Source organism: Urocampus carinirostris, chromosome 8 (genome assembly GCF_059441175.1).
Source record: "Urocampus carinirostris isolate Australia breed hairy pipefish chromosome 8, RoL_Ucar_1.0, whole genome shotgun sequence".
Lineage (NCBI taxonomy): Eukaryota > Metazoa > Chordata > Actinopteri > Syngnathiformes > Syngnathidae > Urocampus > Urocampus carinirostris.
Window position 1 is genome coordinate 42,019,447 of NC_142356.1, and position 19,084 is coordinate 42,038,530.

The following is a 19,084-nucleotide window of genomic DNA, read 5'->3' on the forward strand; positions in this document are numbered from 1 at the left end:
GCTATGCCGTCTGGCTGCCAAGATTTGTTGCCGGGCTGCTACACGCTGTGCTGTCAGACATTGAATTAAATAACTAACATTTGCTGGAAAAAATAACTTTGTTTGAAAAAATGAGAATCTGCTGGGAAAAATGAGCATCTAACGGTCCTGGTCATGTGTATGGGTCGTCTTAAGCTGAGCACGTTGTGGTTCGAAAAATTCAATTTCAAATAATGAGCACCCGCTCGGAAAAATGAACATCTACTGGAAAAAAATAAAAATTTGCTGGCTGTGGTCATACATGGATTGACACAAGTCGGATGTTACCTGTTTAAATGATTAACATATCAACCAACAATTATTATTTTGCTGCGGCCAATAGCGTTCTGTCTAAAGTCTGTCCACCAAATGGCTGTGACATCTTTGCTTAGTCGTCATTTTCTCATCCGTTGCCATTCAGCTCTGGACGTATCGCTCCAGGCCAGGCTGGATCCCGCATCAATAAGTGATGAGGCTTAACCGACCCGTCGCCACGCAGAAGCCACCCACGCACCTTGCCATGTTGCAGAAGAACATTTGCATAATGGCGTTTACCCTTTTTCCCTAGTTGCAAATTGACCCCTCTCGAACCCCCTCCCTTTTTTTCCATCATTGTCTTCGTGACTTCCTCTTTCCGCATTCTTGTGTTCTCTTGATGGAAAAAGGCTTGAATGCAAACAAATATAATTCTCACAGATGGGCCGAAAAAGGAAGGAAATTATTGGATGCAATGCATATTTTTGTGCTGCACAGAGACTCTAATAAAGTGCTCAAGTTCGATTTGTAAAATAACAATCGATCCTGTTATTACTATGTCATTAATATGTTGTAATTACTAGCTTGTAATCATTAATATTAGAGTAAAATAGGCTCGGTCAACCATTACAATATCTGCCTTATATAAGACCTATTAACTAGGATGAGGTGATTTATTTACATTAATTATTGGCTGAATTTAAAATCTTTATTTTAGTTTTTTGAAGAAAAAAAGGTGTTGTGGGTGTTTGTCTTTTTTTTCTATGTGCTTTTGACCTCAGGGGTCTTAAATGTGACTCCTAAATAACTACAATGTGGATAATACAATTCAAAGAAAACACTAGTTTTTAGACATATTATGATGTAAATAATTATGCTAGTTATTAGCACAAAAAGAAGATTGTTCCGGTGTATAAATTGCAGACATTTTTGTTCACATTAGGTGAGCGTGTCTTATACAAAGATGTGCTCTATAGTCTGTAAAATATATTTGTGAAGTCCCAGGGTGCCACAGAATTGATGGACTAGGCATACCTGGTGTTCAGTAAAACTCTTGGACAGCTTGGACTAACTCGCAACGTTGGATCTGTGACATTCATGCTTGTCTGCACTGCTCTCCATAAAGCCTCGACACCTCCTTCATGATTAAGTAAGACTTTGTATAATCTGCAGCCTTGCATTTTTTGGACTGTGTTTTTGTTACTCGTTATTCAATTCCCTTCTTCGACGGAGCGCCTTTTGTCACTTACCTTGTCCTCAATAAAGACCGTCAATCTGATTAGTATGTGTCCACATTTGGGTCCTCTCTATCTATCTATCTATCTATCTATCTATCTATCTATCTATCTATCTATCTATCTATCTATCTATCTATCTATCTATCTATCTATCTATCTATCTATCTATCTATCTATCTATCTATCTATCTATCTATCTATCTATCTATCTATCTATCTATCTATCTATCTATCTATCTATCTATCTATCTATCTATCTATCTATCTATCTATCTATCTATCTATCTATCTATCTATCTATCTATCTACCTTGGTCATATCCCTCAATAGGGGTGACCGACAGCAAGACACACATATACAATAACAAAGAAAATTAAAGGGAAATAAATAGCATAAAAAAACACACACAAATTTTTGGACCAAGGCCAACCCAATTGCCCAAAAACCCAAACAAGTTAGACATCTCGGCACCCAAGTTGGTCATGCTTTCGTCCCTCCAGATGAAATGGGACACCAGAAAGCGGCCATGTCACTCAGGTCAGCGTGACACAACAAACTCTTTTGTTCAACAGCAGGGCCCAACAGCTTTCACTGGTTTACCCCTGCCACATCATACGGGTGCCCAGCCCATCCTTAAGAACGCGTCCACAATCCCACTATCCTTTCACAACACCTCTCCACTCCTTTCTATCACCAACAAGAGCTTTAGCTTCCATTATATTTAGACCTCTTTTTCTGCAGTGCACTCATAACACCATCCATCAACGTCAATCACTTCCTTTTGGGCTCCTTCCATTGGCTTCTGCTGTGTAGATCCTCTTCAACATTCGCTCCTCATCCATCCTCTCCATGTGTCCAAATGAACCGAGTACTCTCTTATCAACACGCTTGCTCAGTTCCACGACTACTCCACTTCTGTCTCTCACAATTTCATTTCTCAGTCTATCCAATCTTGTCACTCCTAACATAGTCCTCAAACACTTCATCTCAAAAACATTCAACTTCCTTCTTAAATCTGCATTCAGGCTCCAAGTCTCTGCACCATACAACACAGTCGGCACAATCACACTCTCATACAGTCCCCTCTTAACATCCATACTCATACTCTTGTTGTTCATCACTCTCCTCAGAGCACCCAAAACCTTGCTTCCTTGATTCACTCTGTGCAATACATCACACTCCATTCCACCAACTGCAGCCACATCACAACCCAAGTACCTAAAGCTTTCAACTTCTTCCAGCACCTGTCCATGCAACCTTATTTCTAACGTCATGCCCACTCCATCACGTGAACACTTCATCACCTTACTCTTCCCAACATTGACACATAACTTACGCCTATCACATACTCTTCCAAACTCCGTTACCAACCTTCTCAATGTTTCCTCAGAATCAGCCACAAGCGCTGTGTCATCTGCAAACAACAACTGACTTACCTGCCACACTGTTCCACTATTGTCCATCATGTCTACACCTCTGCCAAATACTCTTGCATTCACCTCTCTCACCACACCATCCGTGTACACATTAAACAGCAATGGTGACATCACACAACCCTGTCTCACACCAGTCAAAACAGGGAACCACTCACTTGTCTCACTCCCTACTATTACACATGCTCTGCTGTTCATATAAAAACTTTTCAATGCTTCCACAACTTTCCACCCACTCCATACATCACCATCACTTGCCACAACGCCTCTCTATCAACTCTGTCATGCGCATTTTCCAAGTCCATGAAGGCCAAATAAACATCCTTACCTTTTGCAAAATATACCTCACACACTTGTCGTACTGCAAACACCTCTCTACATAACATAAAAAAAAATTCATTTTTTACCCTCTATAATTTTATGTGCTTTTTGGAAACGCATAATTTTGAAAGCTTGACATATTAAAAAAATGAATCAAAGTTTGTGGTTCTCCATGAGTAAACAGGTCATGCAGTGGGACCCAGCGTAGATGTGTGGGCGGTGCGATCATTGCAGCTGATTTATCACCTGAGTAATAGAAAGTGATTGAAGGGAAATTCAAATGAAGTTCGTCTGACAAGTGCACATGCAGACACGCCCTCCGCCATACACCCGCAAATTAATTGCACGACTTAATGGGCTTTGGCGGGAGCAAGAACAACAAAGAAGACAAAAAAATGAGGTAATGGATGGTTGTGTTTTGACGTACGAGGAGGAAAGGTCTGATATGAGAGGCTTTTTTTTTTAATTACTCAAATACCATGCTGTAAAAAACAAAATACGCAAGAGAGTCTTTAAGGGCTATACAAATAAACACGGCTTGACTTGACTTGATCGAAACCTTTTTCCACATTTTCAGCTGGTGGTGTTATGCTAGATTTTTTCAATGACACAAATGTTCCTTGGCTAAAAAAGGTTGAGAAATACTGATGTAAAAATTCATTCAGATCGCTCAAATTGTCACCCAGGAAAAAGAAGACCATTTTCCGATGGCTAGAGCATGGGTCTCAAACTCGATTACAGTAGGGCCGCCGGAGCTAGGGTCCGGGGAATATTGGGCCAAATCTGTTTTCTCCACAAGAAAAGCTCAGATAAAAATATTCCACTGTTTTAGATATCTTTTTACAAATTCCCTGCACTGCATTTATATAGCGCTATTCAAGTCAATGAAGACCTCCCAAAGCGCTTTACATTGTGCTTCACACTTTCCCTTTTACACACACTTACTAACCAAAAGCAACGTCAGCCATGCAAGGGAACTACCTGTTGATCTGGGGCATTAGGGATTCAGTGTCTTGCCCAAGGACACTTTGACATATAACTTGGAGGAGCCGGTAATCAAACCTGCGACCTCTTGATACGAAGACAAGCACTTTACCTCCTGAGCTACGGCCACCCCATTAATTTGAAGACTTAAGAAGAAAATCAATCAGTTGTCGTGACTGGGGTAATCATCTGGCGCGCTGAAGTGCGCTTCCTGATTGGATGGTGTTCCCCACTTAAGCTGTCAGCGTCCAGAGATGGACGTTCGAGTGTACTCCTCGTATCTCTGAGTGAGACTCCAACATACAAGGTACCCACGATTTCTCTTGCCTGATTCATGCCTGCCTCTCGTTGCCTGACCTATTTCTGTTACAAGTTTTACAATCTACTCTCCCGCCCCGGCCACCGACTTACCCGCTACGTTGCACCTTACGCTTTTCATCACGGAGCTGCCGTTCCGCCCGAAGAGGCTTTCGACCAGCAAGAGCTGACGTCCTAAGCATGTTCCAACGATCCTTGTCAATAAAAACTCTGAAACTGACGCAATTGGATCCGAGTGTCCGTTCTAGTTCATGACATCAGTAATGTTTTAATCCATATTTTGCGTGGGATGCACTTCCACTAAAATGACAGTGTGTTATTATTAAGCACTTAAAATAACTTAATTTCAACACGTATTTTTTAAAAATACTTCTAGGTCGAGAAATGTGATCTCTTTCGACATAACTTGAGCCTCACCTACAGGGAGCTGACATAAATCATGCTGCTACGAGCAACGAAAAAAAAAACTTGGCGAAAGGCTTGGCAAAAAAAAGAGAACATTTTTTTGGCTTTTTGGTCACTTTGCGTCTCCGTTGTTTGTCTTCTTCCGTGTGCTTTAAAGCACTCATTTTGGATGACACAATACAGTGACAAGAATGCACCCTGCCCCATCAAACTTTCATATCAAAGTTGGAGCCTCAAACTCCCATATGGAAAGCCACAAGTTTGAGACCACAGGATTGACAGGGAGCTTGTAAAACTACGGCCCCATTTTACAATTTAAATTACTAATTAAATTTCGCGTGTGAATGATTGTAAGTCTCTGTGTGCCCTGCGATTGGCTGGCTACCAATTCAGGGTGTCCCTAGTGAGGATAAGCAGCAGAGAAAATGGAAGAATGGATTTAAATAACCATAACTCGGCGACCGTTGGGATAAAGAGAAAATTAAAAGGGTTCCTGATGAAGAGAAGATGGGCTTTGCGGCAATATTAAAAAAATATCTTATTGTATATAAGCAGTTCCCCAAACATCAACAATGTGGCAGCAACATCCCATAATCCTATCTCACAGGCATCTATCTACCTGTGGCAGCAGACCAATCACAGGCAAGAAATTACACAGACGGGGCATAAATAGTAATGCGTTTTTTAAAGCATTTTTTGGCTATCTGTAACCAATTAAAAAACATTTTAATCCTTACTCTTCCCAACATTGACACATAACTTACGCCTATCACATACTCTTCCAAACTCCGTTACCAACCTTCTCAATGTTTCCTCAGAAAATTACTAGTCAAATGGGCTATGAATTTGGGTCATGTATTGCTTGGCTCCAGGAATTGCTTCACAAACTTCCACACAGACCCATAAAATTGTTTTTTTGTTTCATTTTTCATTTCAAACTGTTAACGGCCATACCACCCTTAAAATGCCCAGTCTTGGGAAGCTAAGCAGGGTCGGGCCTGATGAGTACACAGATCAGAGACCACCTGGGAATACCAGGTGCTGAAAAATGTCATTTGTCGCACGCTTTCCTGTGACAGCACTGACTGTACCCCCTAGTGCAGTTGGTGAGAATGAATTTCACTAAGGGGACTCAATAAATTTAATTATTTTTATTACATTTTCCCAATACATATTGACAGCAGATATTGCCAGATATTGAAAGTTTAGGGTGTTCTGAGAAAAAGGCAAAAAGTAATCACTCATAACATGATTCCTGATTCGCTCATGGCCAAAATAATGAAATTCCTAAAGGCCTGTATGATACCTAATCAATGATGTTTTTTGACATCACCAGCAGGTCCAAAGTCTTCATGGCATCTTTTCACAAGTCCTGTCACAATACAGCATGACCTTACTTGACCCCAAGACCACCACACAAATGCACAAACAGCATAGAGGCTGTGCAATGGCTGTCAGTGTTAAGCTTATGACTGTGGGAAATTCTCGGAGGAAGTTCACTCCACCAGATGATGGAGGGGAGCAAAGGTAGAGGGACAGATTGGAAGTAGACTTCAGTGTGTGTGAAGGAGGGGGGCGGAGTTTTTTGCAGCTTTTTAGAATCACAATGTGGCCCCTAAAGCCAGCCTGACCCCAGGGCGACCTGGCGTTTAACCATGCCGTCTGCGACCGGACCCCAGCGGCCTGCCCCAGCTCAGGCAGGACATTGACCTGCCAAATCCCGGGTATTATACTCCCGAATGGAAGTCTATGGAGCCAACCCGGGCCGATCAATGTCGACCTCTCGCCCTGTGCCACTCCAAACTCCGTGTCGGCCCGGAGCAGCTGAATAGGCCATAAAGGCAGTGTCTGCCCTGGAGGGCTAAGGCTGCGGCCGATCCGTGTTTAAACATGGCTCCACTTTGCTGAGAGTTGTTTGCTCTTTTGCCCTTGACACTGATCAAGTCAATAAAAGCGGAAGAGGCATGCGTTTAAAGGTTGGACAGGAATAATTGTCATTTTGTGGCTAAGGTAAATTTATTTCCTTAATATCGAGGTGAGCGGTGCGCTTTAGGAGCATCTGAGGGAATACAAATGCAAGGTTGTTGTTGTTTTGGGTGTTACAACTGTCGTTTCCACTCACATTTACATTATCAAGGGGCTGGCAAAGGGCGGGAGGTCAATTTGAATGCAGAAAATACGTTGATGCAGTTGACGCATGCTAAATATTCCCAAAGGGGCATCAGTTGGAAAGGAAGCATTTCTATTCTTATTGCATTGGTCTCACAAGTGCAATGCAAGAATGACTGATTCCAGTGGCAGGGAAATTAACACAATTTATGTATTATTTATCCTATTGTACCAGAAAAAAAGAAATGTGTATTCTCTCATTTTTTTTATATTTATAATAACAATTATATTTTAAGCATTTTTACTATTTTTAACTTGTTTTGCTAATAAAAGGTGAAAAATTATACTTATAATGCAAATATTTGTATTCTACCAGATGGAAGGAAATTATGTTTCTTCGTTTTCTAGAAAAAAATAAAAAAAATAATGACTATATATATATATATATATATATATATATATATATATATATATATATATATATATATATATATATATACTTTATTTTTCTATTTTACTATTACCGTATTTTCCGCACTATAAGGCGCACCTAAAAGCCTCTATTTTTTTCAAAAGCTGACCATGCGCCTTATAATACAGTGCGCCTTGTTTATGGATCAACATTAAGTTTTCCAACTAACTTGCAGCCGCCGACTAGATTTTCCCCCGAACGCCAAGTAGTACGCGGTGTATGCTGGGATTTATTTACTGGCGTTTCATTGGCTAACCAATGTGTCAATCATCATTTGAATCGATCACTATTGGCTAAAGTTATTCGGAGGTCAAGGGGCGGATCCTTTTTATCATTTACAGGCTGGCATTGGCTTAAACAGCAAAACAAAGGCTGCAATTGGCCGAAAAATATGTGTCAATCATCAGTTGAATCGATCACTATTGGCTAAAGTTATTCAGAGGTCAAGAGGCGGATCCTTTTTATCATTTACAGGCTGGCATTGGCTTAAACGGCAAAACAAAGCCTGCAATTGGCCGAAAAAGATGAATGCGTATAGCACGTGGCTGACGACACACAGAAAGCATTTTTTTCTATTCTGTATTCGTAAATATTTTATTCTCCTGGATTTACTGCACTCACGGATATAAGAGGACATTAGCTGCACATTATTATGAACACAACGACTTCGGTGAGCTACTCCGGGTTTTATATTGTCCCTGTATCTTGTTTCAGACTGAACTCGATGTTTCTGTGATAAGCGGTGCAGATAATGGATGGAATGGAGTGTCTATTTTTAAATTCAACTCAATTCCAAGTGTTTATTGTCATATGCACGGTAAAGTTGCGAGCGAAAAAGAAAATAGAAACTAAGGAATGTGTGGCATTTGTTGAATCCCAAGACTTTAACCTTCCGAATGATGGAACGATGCATTTGAGTGACATTGTACGGACACCGCATCCGCACGTGTTCTCGACACGTATTTGCGTCTTTGCAAGCTTTGGGAATGTTAAGGGGGTAATAAGTTTGACTGAACTATCTGACTGTTTTGTCGACGTTCCCATTGTAGCGCCTTATAATCTGGTGCGTCTTATGTATGTCAAAAATAGGACCAAAAACGAAAAACGATTTTTTTCGGGGTGCGCCCTATAACCCGGTGCGCCTTATAGTGCGGAAAATACGGTAGTTGTTTTTCTCTTTTACCATTACTTGTTTTTCCAAGTAAAATTGGTAGCAGTACTTATTTGCAAAATATATTGATTTTCTCATCTTTGTGAAAATCATGTTCAGGATCTGGCATATCTTCATATTTTAATGAAAGAAAAAAAATATTCAAATATATTTTCTCAAAGCCAAGTATATGAAGCCTGGTTTTTAATTCTAATTTAAAAATGTGTTTCTTCAGTAACTGGGAACTGGTATGTTGCGTTTTTTAGGAAAATACGTTTCAACATGATCATAATAATTGTGAATAAAAATGAGAAAAATATGTTGGAAATTGAGTAGTGTTAAAAATAGACATTTATTTATTTAATTTATTTATTTGCAGTTCAGCTCTAAAGAAATTAATAGTGATTGGGTCTCAAAATCAGATTTACTTTCTTGGTTTATTTGAAGAATTCTTTTATTACCCTTGGAGAAAACAATTTTCAAGAACTGCTATATTTATTATTTCATGAAGATAATTCTTAAAATGAGCATAATTTTTCTCCATTGTCAAGACGAAAACAAATGCATGGGGAAAAAAGTAAAAATATGGTTCAATGTTTATTTAAATAAGAACATCTGCCTTTTAATGGGGTAGTTGTTTATTTTTTTGGCAGGGTAGCTACACAAAATACATGGTAATATTAACCAGGACTGCTTTCTTCCTTCATTTGAATATTTATTATCATTAAATTGATTCTCAGGAACTATTTTTATTTTTATTTTAGCATCTTCTGACTTTCATTTTGTGTTCATTTAGATATTTTGTGTAATCTGTGTTAGAGTAGTATATATTTCTTTGAAATCTTAAAATCCTAGAAAACTTAATTGGTCTGTTTCCGTACACTATCGTATACTAATTATTTTTCTTTTAATAAACCCTTTTCCAATTTTTTAATTTTGTTTCTACGTTTAGGGATCCGCTTCTCCTGCCCCACTGGAACCTGATAAATACAACTTTTCAGAGAAATGTCCAGTGTTAGAACTGAACTGTCATGGTTCGACGCATGCAGTCTCGCTCCTTGTCTAAGAGATTGCAGCATTACCCTATTTTCCTGTCACCCTCATTCATCTCCACTGGTAGGTAGATGAGGGTTTTTGGGCAATTGGGTTGGCCTTGGTCCAAAAATTTGTGTGTGTTTTTTATGCTATTTATTTCCCTTTAATTTTCTTTGTTATTGTATATGTGTGTCTTGCTGTCGGTCACCCCTATTGAGGGATATGACCAAGGTAGATAGATAGATAGATAGATAGATAGATAGATAGATAGATAGATAGATAGATAGATAGATAGATAGATAGATAGATAGATAGATAGATAGATAGATAGATAGATAGATAGATAGATAGATAGATAGATAGAAAGATAGATAGATAGATAGATAGATAGATAGATAGATAGATAGATAGATAGATAGATAGATAGATAGATAGATAGATAGATAGATAGATAGATAGATAGATAGATAGATAGATAGATAGATAGATAGATAGATAGATAGATAGATAGATAGATACTTAGATAGATAGATAGATAGATACTTAGATACTTAGATACTTAGATACTTTATTCATCCCCGAAGGGAAATTCACATTTCCTGCAGCATCCCTTCGCTGAGAACAATACAATAATAAAGCAAAAAGAATACAATATACAAATACCCAGTGTGACGTGCAAATGCCCACTGTAGCGTGTTATATAGAATATCTAAATAGTGCTACACAGAATACATATTGCAATAAGATTCGGTAATATGCAATGTAGGTGGTGTGGTTTAATGTGGGCTTTTACTCTGCCGGGTAGAGTTAAAGAGCCTCATGGCATGAGGAAGAAAAGATCTCTTCAGTCTGTCCGTAGTACAAGACAGTGACAGCAGTCTGTCGCTGAAACTGCTCTTCTGTCTGGAGATAATGCTGTGTAGTGGATGCGATGGATTGTCCATGATTGACCGCAGCTTTTCCAGTGCCCGTCTCTCAGCTACTTTGCCCACAACAGAGCTCGCTTTCCTAGCCAGTTTATTGAGACGAGAGGCATCCTTCTTCTTGACGCTGCTTCCCCAACACTCTGTCGCATAGAAGAGGGCGCTTGCCACAACTGTCTCGTAGAATATTTTCAGGAGCTTTTTGCAGATTTTGAAGGAGGCCAATCAGACAATTATCCACCTCTAACATACTCCGGGCCCTCACCTCACGTTGCGGATGCGTTCTTATTCCTAAAGACATTTCTTCGCAAAGATGACAAGCTTCTCCTCTCACGACTTTCTTCTTCAGCTACCTTCTTGTTCCAAGTTCATCCACTCCAAGATCTTCCACTCCAGCCATCTTTTTCAAGGTATTCCCAAATCTCCCTTTCAAGATTTTTGTCACCTCAAGTCTCCCTCCCAAGTTTCTATCACATCTCCTTCCTCGGCAGTCCCCTCCTTGTCCCAAGACCTTCCTTACCAGCCAAATCTCTTTTTTAGACTCTCACCACCCTAAGATTCCCTCTCAAGTTCCTCCTCCCCAGCAGTTCTGGTTCCACTCTCCAGGATCTAGTGTCAATTCCTTTATTGCTTATTGTATAAACGCTCCCTATTGGGGTTTTATCACTTCCTCGCTTTACTTCTCCTGTTGTACTGCATTTGGGTCTCTCTGACATCCTATAACATGAACAGGATCCCAAATCGAGGCCTTCCCGTAATGAAGAAACACATACAGATCCATTACTGATTGCCAACTTTTTCTTTAGCAGTCAAAAATGAAAGCAATTCCTATAATCCTAGCAGACTACGACTGACCTGCCCCACAAAATCTAGACCGGGCCACGCCCTTACCTTTCCAGAGTCTGGGCTCGCATAGAGGTCAGAGTTGGATTGGATTGGACAGGATGGCTGTCTGTCAAAGAGACGGTCCAATACCTCGATCTGCTGCGGTGAGAACAGCTCCCCTCTCATCTGCTTCCTGAGGAAATCCCGCCCACTGTGGCTGTGTCCATTGGCAAGCGGTGATTCCTGCATAGCTATAAAGATAAAAATTGAAAGATAAGAATTGTTTCAGACACAGAGTGGCTGGGCTGCAAGGAAAAAATATGTATTTTTATTTATTTATTGATTTATTTTGTATCTCCTGATAGTCTCAATTCGATACCTTGGCAATACACGAGTAAAAAAAAAAGATAATGCAGCCTTATCCAATTTTTCTCATGTGCATCTATGAATTAAAATGCATGCAGATATCTACATTAAAGGTATTCCAAAAGTCCCCATAATAAGATAAAAGCTGTGCTATTTTAAAGCTACTTATTGTATTTTCCGGACTGTAAGTCACAGTTATTTTCATAGTTTTGCCAGTTTTGCGACTTATACTCTGGTGCGACTTAGATGTGAAATAATAAACACATCGTTTCACATGTTATTTTCACACTAAAAGTTATGTGTGAAATTGTTAACATATTATTATATAATTTCACAGGTTATTTTCACACTAAACGTTAATTGTGAAATTATAGACACATTTTTATATCATTTTAATTTCACACTAAACCTTATGAGTGAAACGATGAACACATATTCCACCATTTCACATGTAATTTTCACACTAAACCGCGTGTGTGTGAATGGGTAAAAGAGTGAAGTGTATTGTAAAGCACTTTGGAGGTCCTCAGCGACTGGAAAAAGCGCTATATTCTTTACATGCAGTCTATTTCCCATTCACTATTCAACATTGCCAGTTATTTATAAAAACAACTGAACATAAAATGGCACAGAAAAGAAAATAATATTATGCAGATTATAAACTGCAAATGGGGAAATATGCAGCCAAAAACGGGCAGCAGAAAAGTTTGAATTTAGCAAGAAAGGGACTGGTGATTAGCAGAGTTGATGATGAGCCTGACGTAAGCGGCACGGATAAGGAAGCAGCGCGTTGTCTACCTACTGAGTTGAGGGAGTAGATTACCAGTAAGTCACACCGAGGATGAAGATTTAATTTGATTTAGTGATTTGGAGTGAAACTGAGAGTTTGGTAAGCATGTTTTTATGCTAATTATCTGATTAACTCTCAATATGTTGTGTCATTACTGACATTAACGGGCATGTCAGTCATGTTAGTATAATGTACTCTTATTCAGCCTGGTGTTCTCTATTTTATTCTATTTTAATTTTGAATTGCCTTGCAAGATTACATGTATGTTTTCGGTTTTATCAAATACATTTCCCCCCAAAATGTGATTTATACTCCAAGTGCGACTTATGTTTTTTTCCCTTTTTTATTCAGCATTTTTGGCTGGTGCAATTTATAATGTGGACTGACTGTTAGTCCGGAAAATATGGTACATTGAGTTTTTTCTAAGGCTTCATATTTTTTCAAATTTCTGAGACCCATTATTGGCGTCACTCAACCAGAAAAGGAGTTTTATGTGGTTGAATTTGCAATAACTAAATCACGGACTGTTGTTTAACGTGCATTTCGGAGAAAATTCTGAAAGAGCCACCTGAGAGGAATGATAAATTCCTAATGGATTGGGGGTCTAGTGTCAATCTAAAAGAACACAACAGATTGGATTGGTCTGTCTGGCCAGAATGATCATAATCTTATGTCCTGGTCACCAGATCTCACTACATGTGATTTATTTTTGTCGGTATCTGTGAAACGATTGTTCTATTTGCCCACTATTCCCAAAGATGGGGATGATATAACAGAAGCTCTTGCAACCATTGACAATGCAACGATGTGACGCGTTTGGGAAGAATTTGACTATCGCCTAGATGTGTGTCAAGCCTACATCGCATATGAGCGACCACCTAAAACTGTTTTAAAGTTGCCACATACTAACATGAATTCAAAATTATAGTAGGATGTGTACTTAAACTATGATAATTATTAAATTATGTAGATGATAAAGATTAATGTACTGGTGGTTAAAAGCTAAAAATATAACATTTTTAAACCATTTACTGTACCTTCAAGAAGCACTTCAATGACACTCGTACACCATTTTCGTATTTTACAATCAATTCCTTCGATCGTTGTGTCAGTCTTTTCCACTTTTCTCTTCCCCTTATCATTAACCTTTTTGGGACCCATTATAATTGGCATGAAAAGCATATAAAACCAACAAAATCAAAATAAAAAGGGATGTGGTCCCTCACAACAACAATTTATATGGTACCGATTAAAAATGCACTTTATACACATATTTAAGTTATATTTTTTAACAATTTTCGTTTGGTGGGCCAGATTAAAAGCATTACGAGCCTCATGACGCCCAGGGGCCATAGTTTACCCACGCTTGATTTATGGGAAGGAATTCAAGCGGGATACAAAGGGTGTTAGTGGTCCTGGTCTGGATATCAGCTTAGGAAATTTGAAGCAGGTGGATACGGAGAGTGACTGATAAAATAAATCTCTGAAAAAGAATTTAATGAACCACGGCACCAGTGATTTCAAATCAACAATTGCGGAGACTGCGAGAAAATGCTTTACAAATGCAAGCCATTTCCAGGCGCGACACGTCTCTCCTTTCTGATCTCTCGGCAATGCACCTCCATCCTTCTCCATCATTCAGTTCGCGTAACCCAAACAAACCCAGACACTAAAATATATATTGCCGCCGTATCAGTATTAGACAGCGAGCTTTGGCATCCTGCAGTTATTGCAAGGCTGAAGGAGCCAACAAGACAATTATAAGAAGCCTGAAAAGTCGCCGCCCGCAAATGACTAGAAAAAAGAGAACCAGAGAAATAGATAAAGAGAAAAAGGGCATGAGGGTAAAAATCCTCCCAGCTATAGAGCCAATTCATTGCTCCAAACTGCTCCTGAGAGCCTATTTTAGTCCTGAGGTCAGCTTGTGTGAGTGTGTTTGTTCAGTGGGGATATGACTGACGGGCCGGCGGGCGGTGACGGGGGCTCGAGAGGACTCAAAATATTTCTTTCTTAGATTTAGAGAGAAAATGCATTTGGACAGTCTTACCTTCGAAGAATAACAATAGAGGGTTTTGTGAAAAAACAGAAGTGGAAGAAGAGGAGAAAAAGAAGACAGAGAATATGGAGAGGAATAGGGAGGAGAAGAAAAGGAACAAGAAAAAGATGATAGTGAAAAAGAAGAATCAGGGGAAAAGGAGTACAACAAGAAAAGATAAAGAAAAACAAGGGGAGCAATAGGGAGTAGAAGAAGAATGTGAACAAGCGAAAAATTATGGGGAAAAAAGATCATAAACAGAAAAAAGAAGTACATAAAGACGAGAAAGGAGAAAATTAAGGAGTATAAAAACAAAAGAAATAAGCTGAACAAAACAAGAATGAAAAAGATAATATAGAGAAGTTTAAGGCAAAATAGAGAAGGATGAATGAGAACAAGAAGAATCTCAGGTCGAAAAAGAAGGAAAAAAAGGAGTTGAAGATAAAGAGAAGATAAAGAGAAGATGAAGAAGCTTTCTTCCACCTCATGTAATCTTGTGAAGATTTGCCTGATGTGGTCTCAATCAGAAGCTGAAATTATAATTTATGTCTTTATTATTCCTCGGTTTGGTTGCTGTAATTCATTGCTTTCTGGTCTCCCGATGACTAACATCAAGTGTTTGCAGCTGGTTTGAAATGCGGCAGCGACACTTTTGACTAAGACAAGAAAGTTTGACCATATCACTGCTATATTAGCTAACTTGCACTGGCTCCCAGTCAGCTCCCACATGTGACTTTAAGGTTCTCTTATTAAGGGGCCGGTCACACAGCCGTTTGCGGCTGAATCACGGCTAAAATTTTGCGTGTTTTTTTTGCCCGTGGTTGCCCGCAATGGAAAATGCGCAAAATTGGCCAACCCGCTGTTCATCGGTGGTATGCCCGCAAAACAGACGCCGGCGACTGTTCCGCCTCCTCATCGCGTCATTTCTGCGTCATTTTCTCGTGTGGACCAGGGTTATAAAAGCTCCCGAGCCGGTGTTGTGCCCAAATCCGACTCCTACGCAAAAAAAAGACGGAATGGTTTAAGTTGTATTACATTCCCAACAAATGCAAGACGAAGTGGTTTTGGTTATATGTTCGCCATTACATTCCCTAAAAGTGATATAAAAGTGAGATAAAACGAGGTAAAAGTGGTTGTAGTAGCGAGGGGATGCAAATCTCGGCAGGGATGTATTTCTCGGCATAACACCAGGCTGTAGAAATCATAACCGCTCAAGACACAGTCCCGTGAAGATGAAGATTTCAAGCTATGGCACCGAAGAAGCCAATATTGTCATGATTACCCAAGTGGAGCCACCTGGGGTAATCATGTGGCGCGCTGGAATGTGCTTCCTGATTGGTTAATGCTCCCTTTTTAAACGCGTTACGCGGAGAACTCTTGGTCGGAGGATACTTTTTACCCCGTTTGACTCGCTTGATTTTCCTGTGTATTTTTGACTTGTTTACCTGATTCTGCCTGCCTCCGATCGGACCTGCCTCCGATTCGACCTGCTTTCGTCCCACGCTACGATCTTCTCTTCAGTCCTGGTAAAATCGACCTGCCTTCGTCCCACGCTACGATTGATCACGTCTCCCGCTAACCCTTACGCTTCCCCAAATAAAGAACTGTACGAACGCTCTGGGGTCTCCTGCTCTGTTCTGGTCTTCCCTGACAGAATCCTCCGACCAGAATGGACCCCGCGTTCGTACATTTGCCCCCTGACCACTATGAAAGCCTGAATCAGCAGCGCAATTCCCCTTCAGAATGTGCAGTTCGGCAAGTCCTTTCCGACGTGGCAAAATTGGCTAAGGCACCTCCGGCCGTATGACTGCGCAATGACTCCCATGCCTGCCTGTTCGACTCCCATGCCTGCCTGTTGGACTCCCATGCCTGCCTGTTCGACTCCCATGCCTGCCTGTTCGACTCCGACTCCGCTGCCTGCCCGCCCTGAGTCCGACTCTTCTGAATCTGCCCGCCCTGAGTCCGACTCTTCTGAATCTGCCCGCCCTGAGTCCGACTCTTCTGAATCTGCCCGCCCTGAGTCCGACTCTTCTGAATCTGCCCGCCCTGAGTCCGACTCTTCTGAATCTGCCTGCCCTGAGTCCGACTCTTCTGAATCTGCCCGCCCTGAGTCCGACTCTTCTGAATCTGCCCGCCCTGAGTCCGACTCTTCTGAACCTGCCCGACCTGAGTCCGACTCTTCTGAACCTGCCCGCCCTGAGTCCGACTCTTCTGAACCTGCCCGCCCTGAGTCCGAGTCTTCTGAACATGCCCGCCCTGAGTCCGAGTCTTCTGAACATGCCCGCCCTGAGTGCGAGTCTTCTGAACATGCCCGCCCTGAGTCCGACTCTTCTGAAACCGACCCCCCTGAGTCCGACTCTTCTGAGTTGACTCTCCTGATTTTCCTGTGTTACCCTGTGACGTGCCGTGGGTTTATTTTTTTTCCTGGGGAACTTCTGGAGCCGTTCCTTGAGGGGGGGGTTCTGTCATGATTACCCAAGTGGAGCCACCTGGGGTAATCATGTGGCGCGCTGGAATGTGCTTCCTGATTGGTTAATGCTCCCTTTTTAAACGCGTTACGCGGAGAACTCTTGGTCGGAGGATACTTTTTACCCCATTTGACTCGCTTGATTTTCCTGTGTATTTTTGACTTGTTTACCTGATTCTGCCTGCCTCCGATCGGACCTGCCTCCGATTCGACCTGCTTTCGTCCCACGCTACGATCTTCTCTTCAGTCCTGGTAAACTCGACCTGCCTTCGTCCCACGCTACGATTGATCACGTCTCCCGCTAACCCTTACGCTTCCCCAAATAAAGAACTGTACGAACGCTCTGGGGTCTCCTGCTCTGTTCTGGTCTTCCCTGACAAATATGTTATTATTGTAATAGTTTTTCATTTTGATTTTATTATCTTGTTATGAAATGAAAAGAAATGTCAAGAAATAAAAATGGATTAAGACGAGGTCACTACGGTGACGGGGATCCATGTTCACCCCTTGACGTCTCGAGCACAACTGACGTGTGCTCGGCAAATCGCGCTGTATATACGCGGAGAAAGGCGTTTGACCGTCACACGCGTAACACGCTAATTTCACGTAATGACACAGCGATACAGGCGCAGAACATGCTATTACCATGCTCCACCCACGATTACCCGCTGAAATTTCCCGTCCTACCCATGTGTAACCACGCCCTGGCCGCGGCCAGAGCACGTCGTTCCGCGTCATTTCCGCGTCATTACCTCGTGTGCCGCCCGCGGTTAACACGTGCTCAAAGTTTTGAGCAGCTCAAAACTTTTTCACGCGGCCAACTGCGTGTGAATTTCTGACCGCGAGTAAAGTACTGCTGTATCTCGTCTATATTGCGGTCTCAAAGCGTCCAACAGCGCCCAACAGCGTCTGCTTCACGGAAATTTCTGGCCGTGGTTCAGCCTCGATACGCCCGTGAAAGGCTGTGTACCCGCGCTTTAAAGAATTGAGCAGCGCAAAACTTTTTCGCGCTGCCACCCGCGCGCGAATTTACGACCGCGTGTTAAGCACTGCTGTATCTCGTCTCTATGGCGATCTCAAAGCGTCCAATAGCGTCCGCCTCACAGGCAGAAATTTCTGGCCGTGATTCAGCCGCAAACTGCTGTGTGACCAGCCCCTTACATACAAATATTTGCATGGAATTGCCCCCCTCTTATTTTCCCAATTTGATTCCCCCCTATTTTCCTACACAGAGCCTCTGCTCGGAAAATGCCGGGCTACTTGTGACTCCAAGAGCAAAGAGGAAGTTTGTAGGCTAGGGTGCATTCTCCATCCAGGGCCCGGTGCTGTGGAATGCTCTTCTGAGATAAGATCTTCAACATCAGTGGAAGTTTTCAAATCTAGACTTAAGACACACTTCTACTCTATAGCTTATGATTGATTCCGACCTCATACTTTTCTTTTCCTGTCTTTTTCCGGCTGCCTGGCTGGTGGTGATACGAGGGAGAAGGACAATTTGAGAGCAGTCAGCGGACCAACGTCAGGATCAAATAGCCAGCACAGATGGGAAGCTTCGTTGATGTTGTCATGAACTTTTTGCACTTTCTGGACAAATTTCAACACATTACATATTTTTTTTTGTTTCTTTGATGTTCACTATGTATTGTGTACAGTTAACCAATGCTAAATCTATTACACACTGGTCATCCTGGAACCCCGATTACCACTTGTAATCCGCATGTTGGTTTAAAATCAGGGGATGGTTTAATTGTAATCCATGCAGTCCTTGGAGACATTTTGTGATTAATAGCTATAGAAATAAATGTGACTTGACTTGAGACTAATCGAAAAAAAATAGAAGAAGGAAATGAAGATAAAAGAGATGATGAAGAACAAAAAGGCATAGAAAATACCAAGAAGAATAAAGGAGCACATGAACACATGACGAGGAGAAGATGAAG

General features: G+C 41.2%; 1 protein-coding gene across 3 annotated transcripts in view; it reads right to left on the reverse strand.

The window, feature by feature from the left end:
- Positions 1 to 19,084, reverse strand: part of pax5 (paired box 5) — an 88,080-nt gene that overhangs the window by 27,503 nt on the left and 41,493 nt on the right. For 2 of the 3 annotated variants that reach the window (XM_088342747.1, XM_088342748.1), the window contains one exon: positions 11,553 to 11,737. In XM_088342747.1, the coding sequence (XP_088198873.1) occupies positions 11,553 to 11,737 (185 nt within the window). The remainder of the gene's footprint in view (positions 1 to 11,552; positions 11,738 to 19,084) is intronic. The other variant, XM_088342749.1, reaches the window with a different exon arrangement.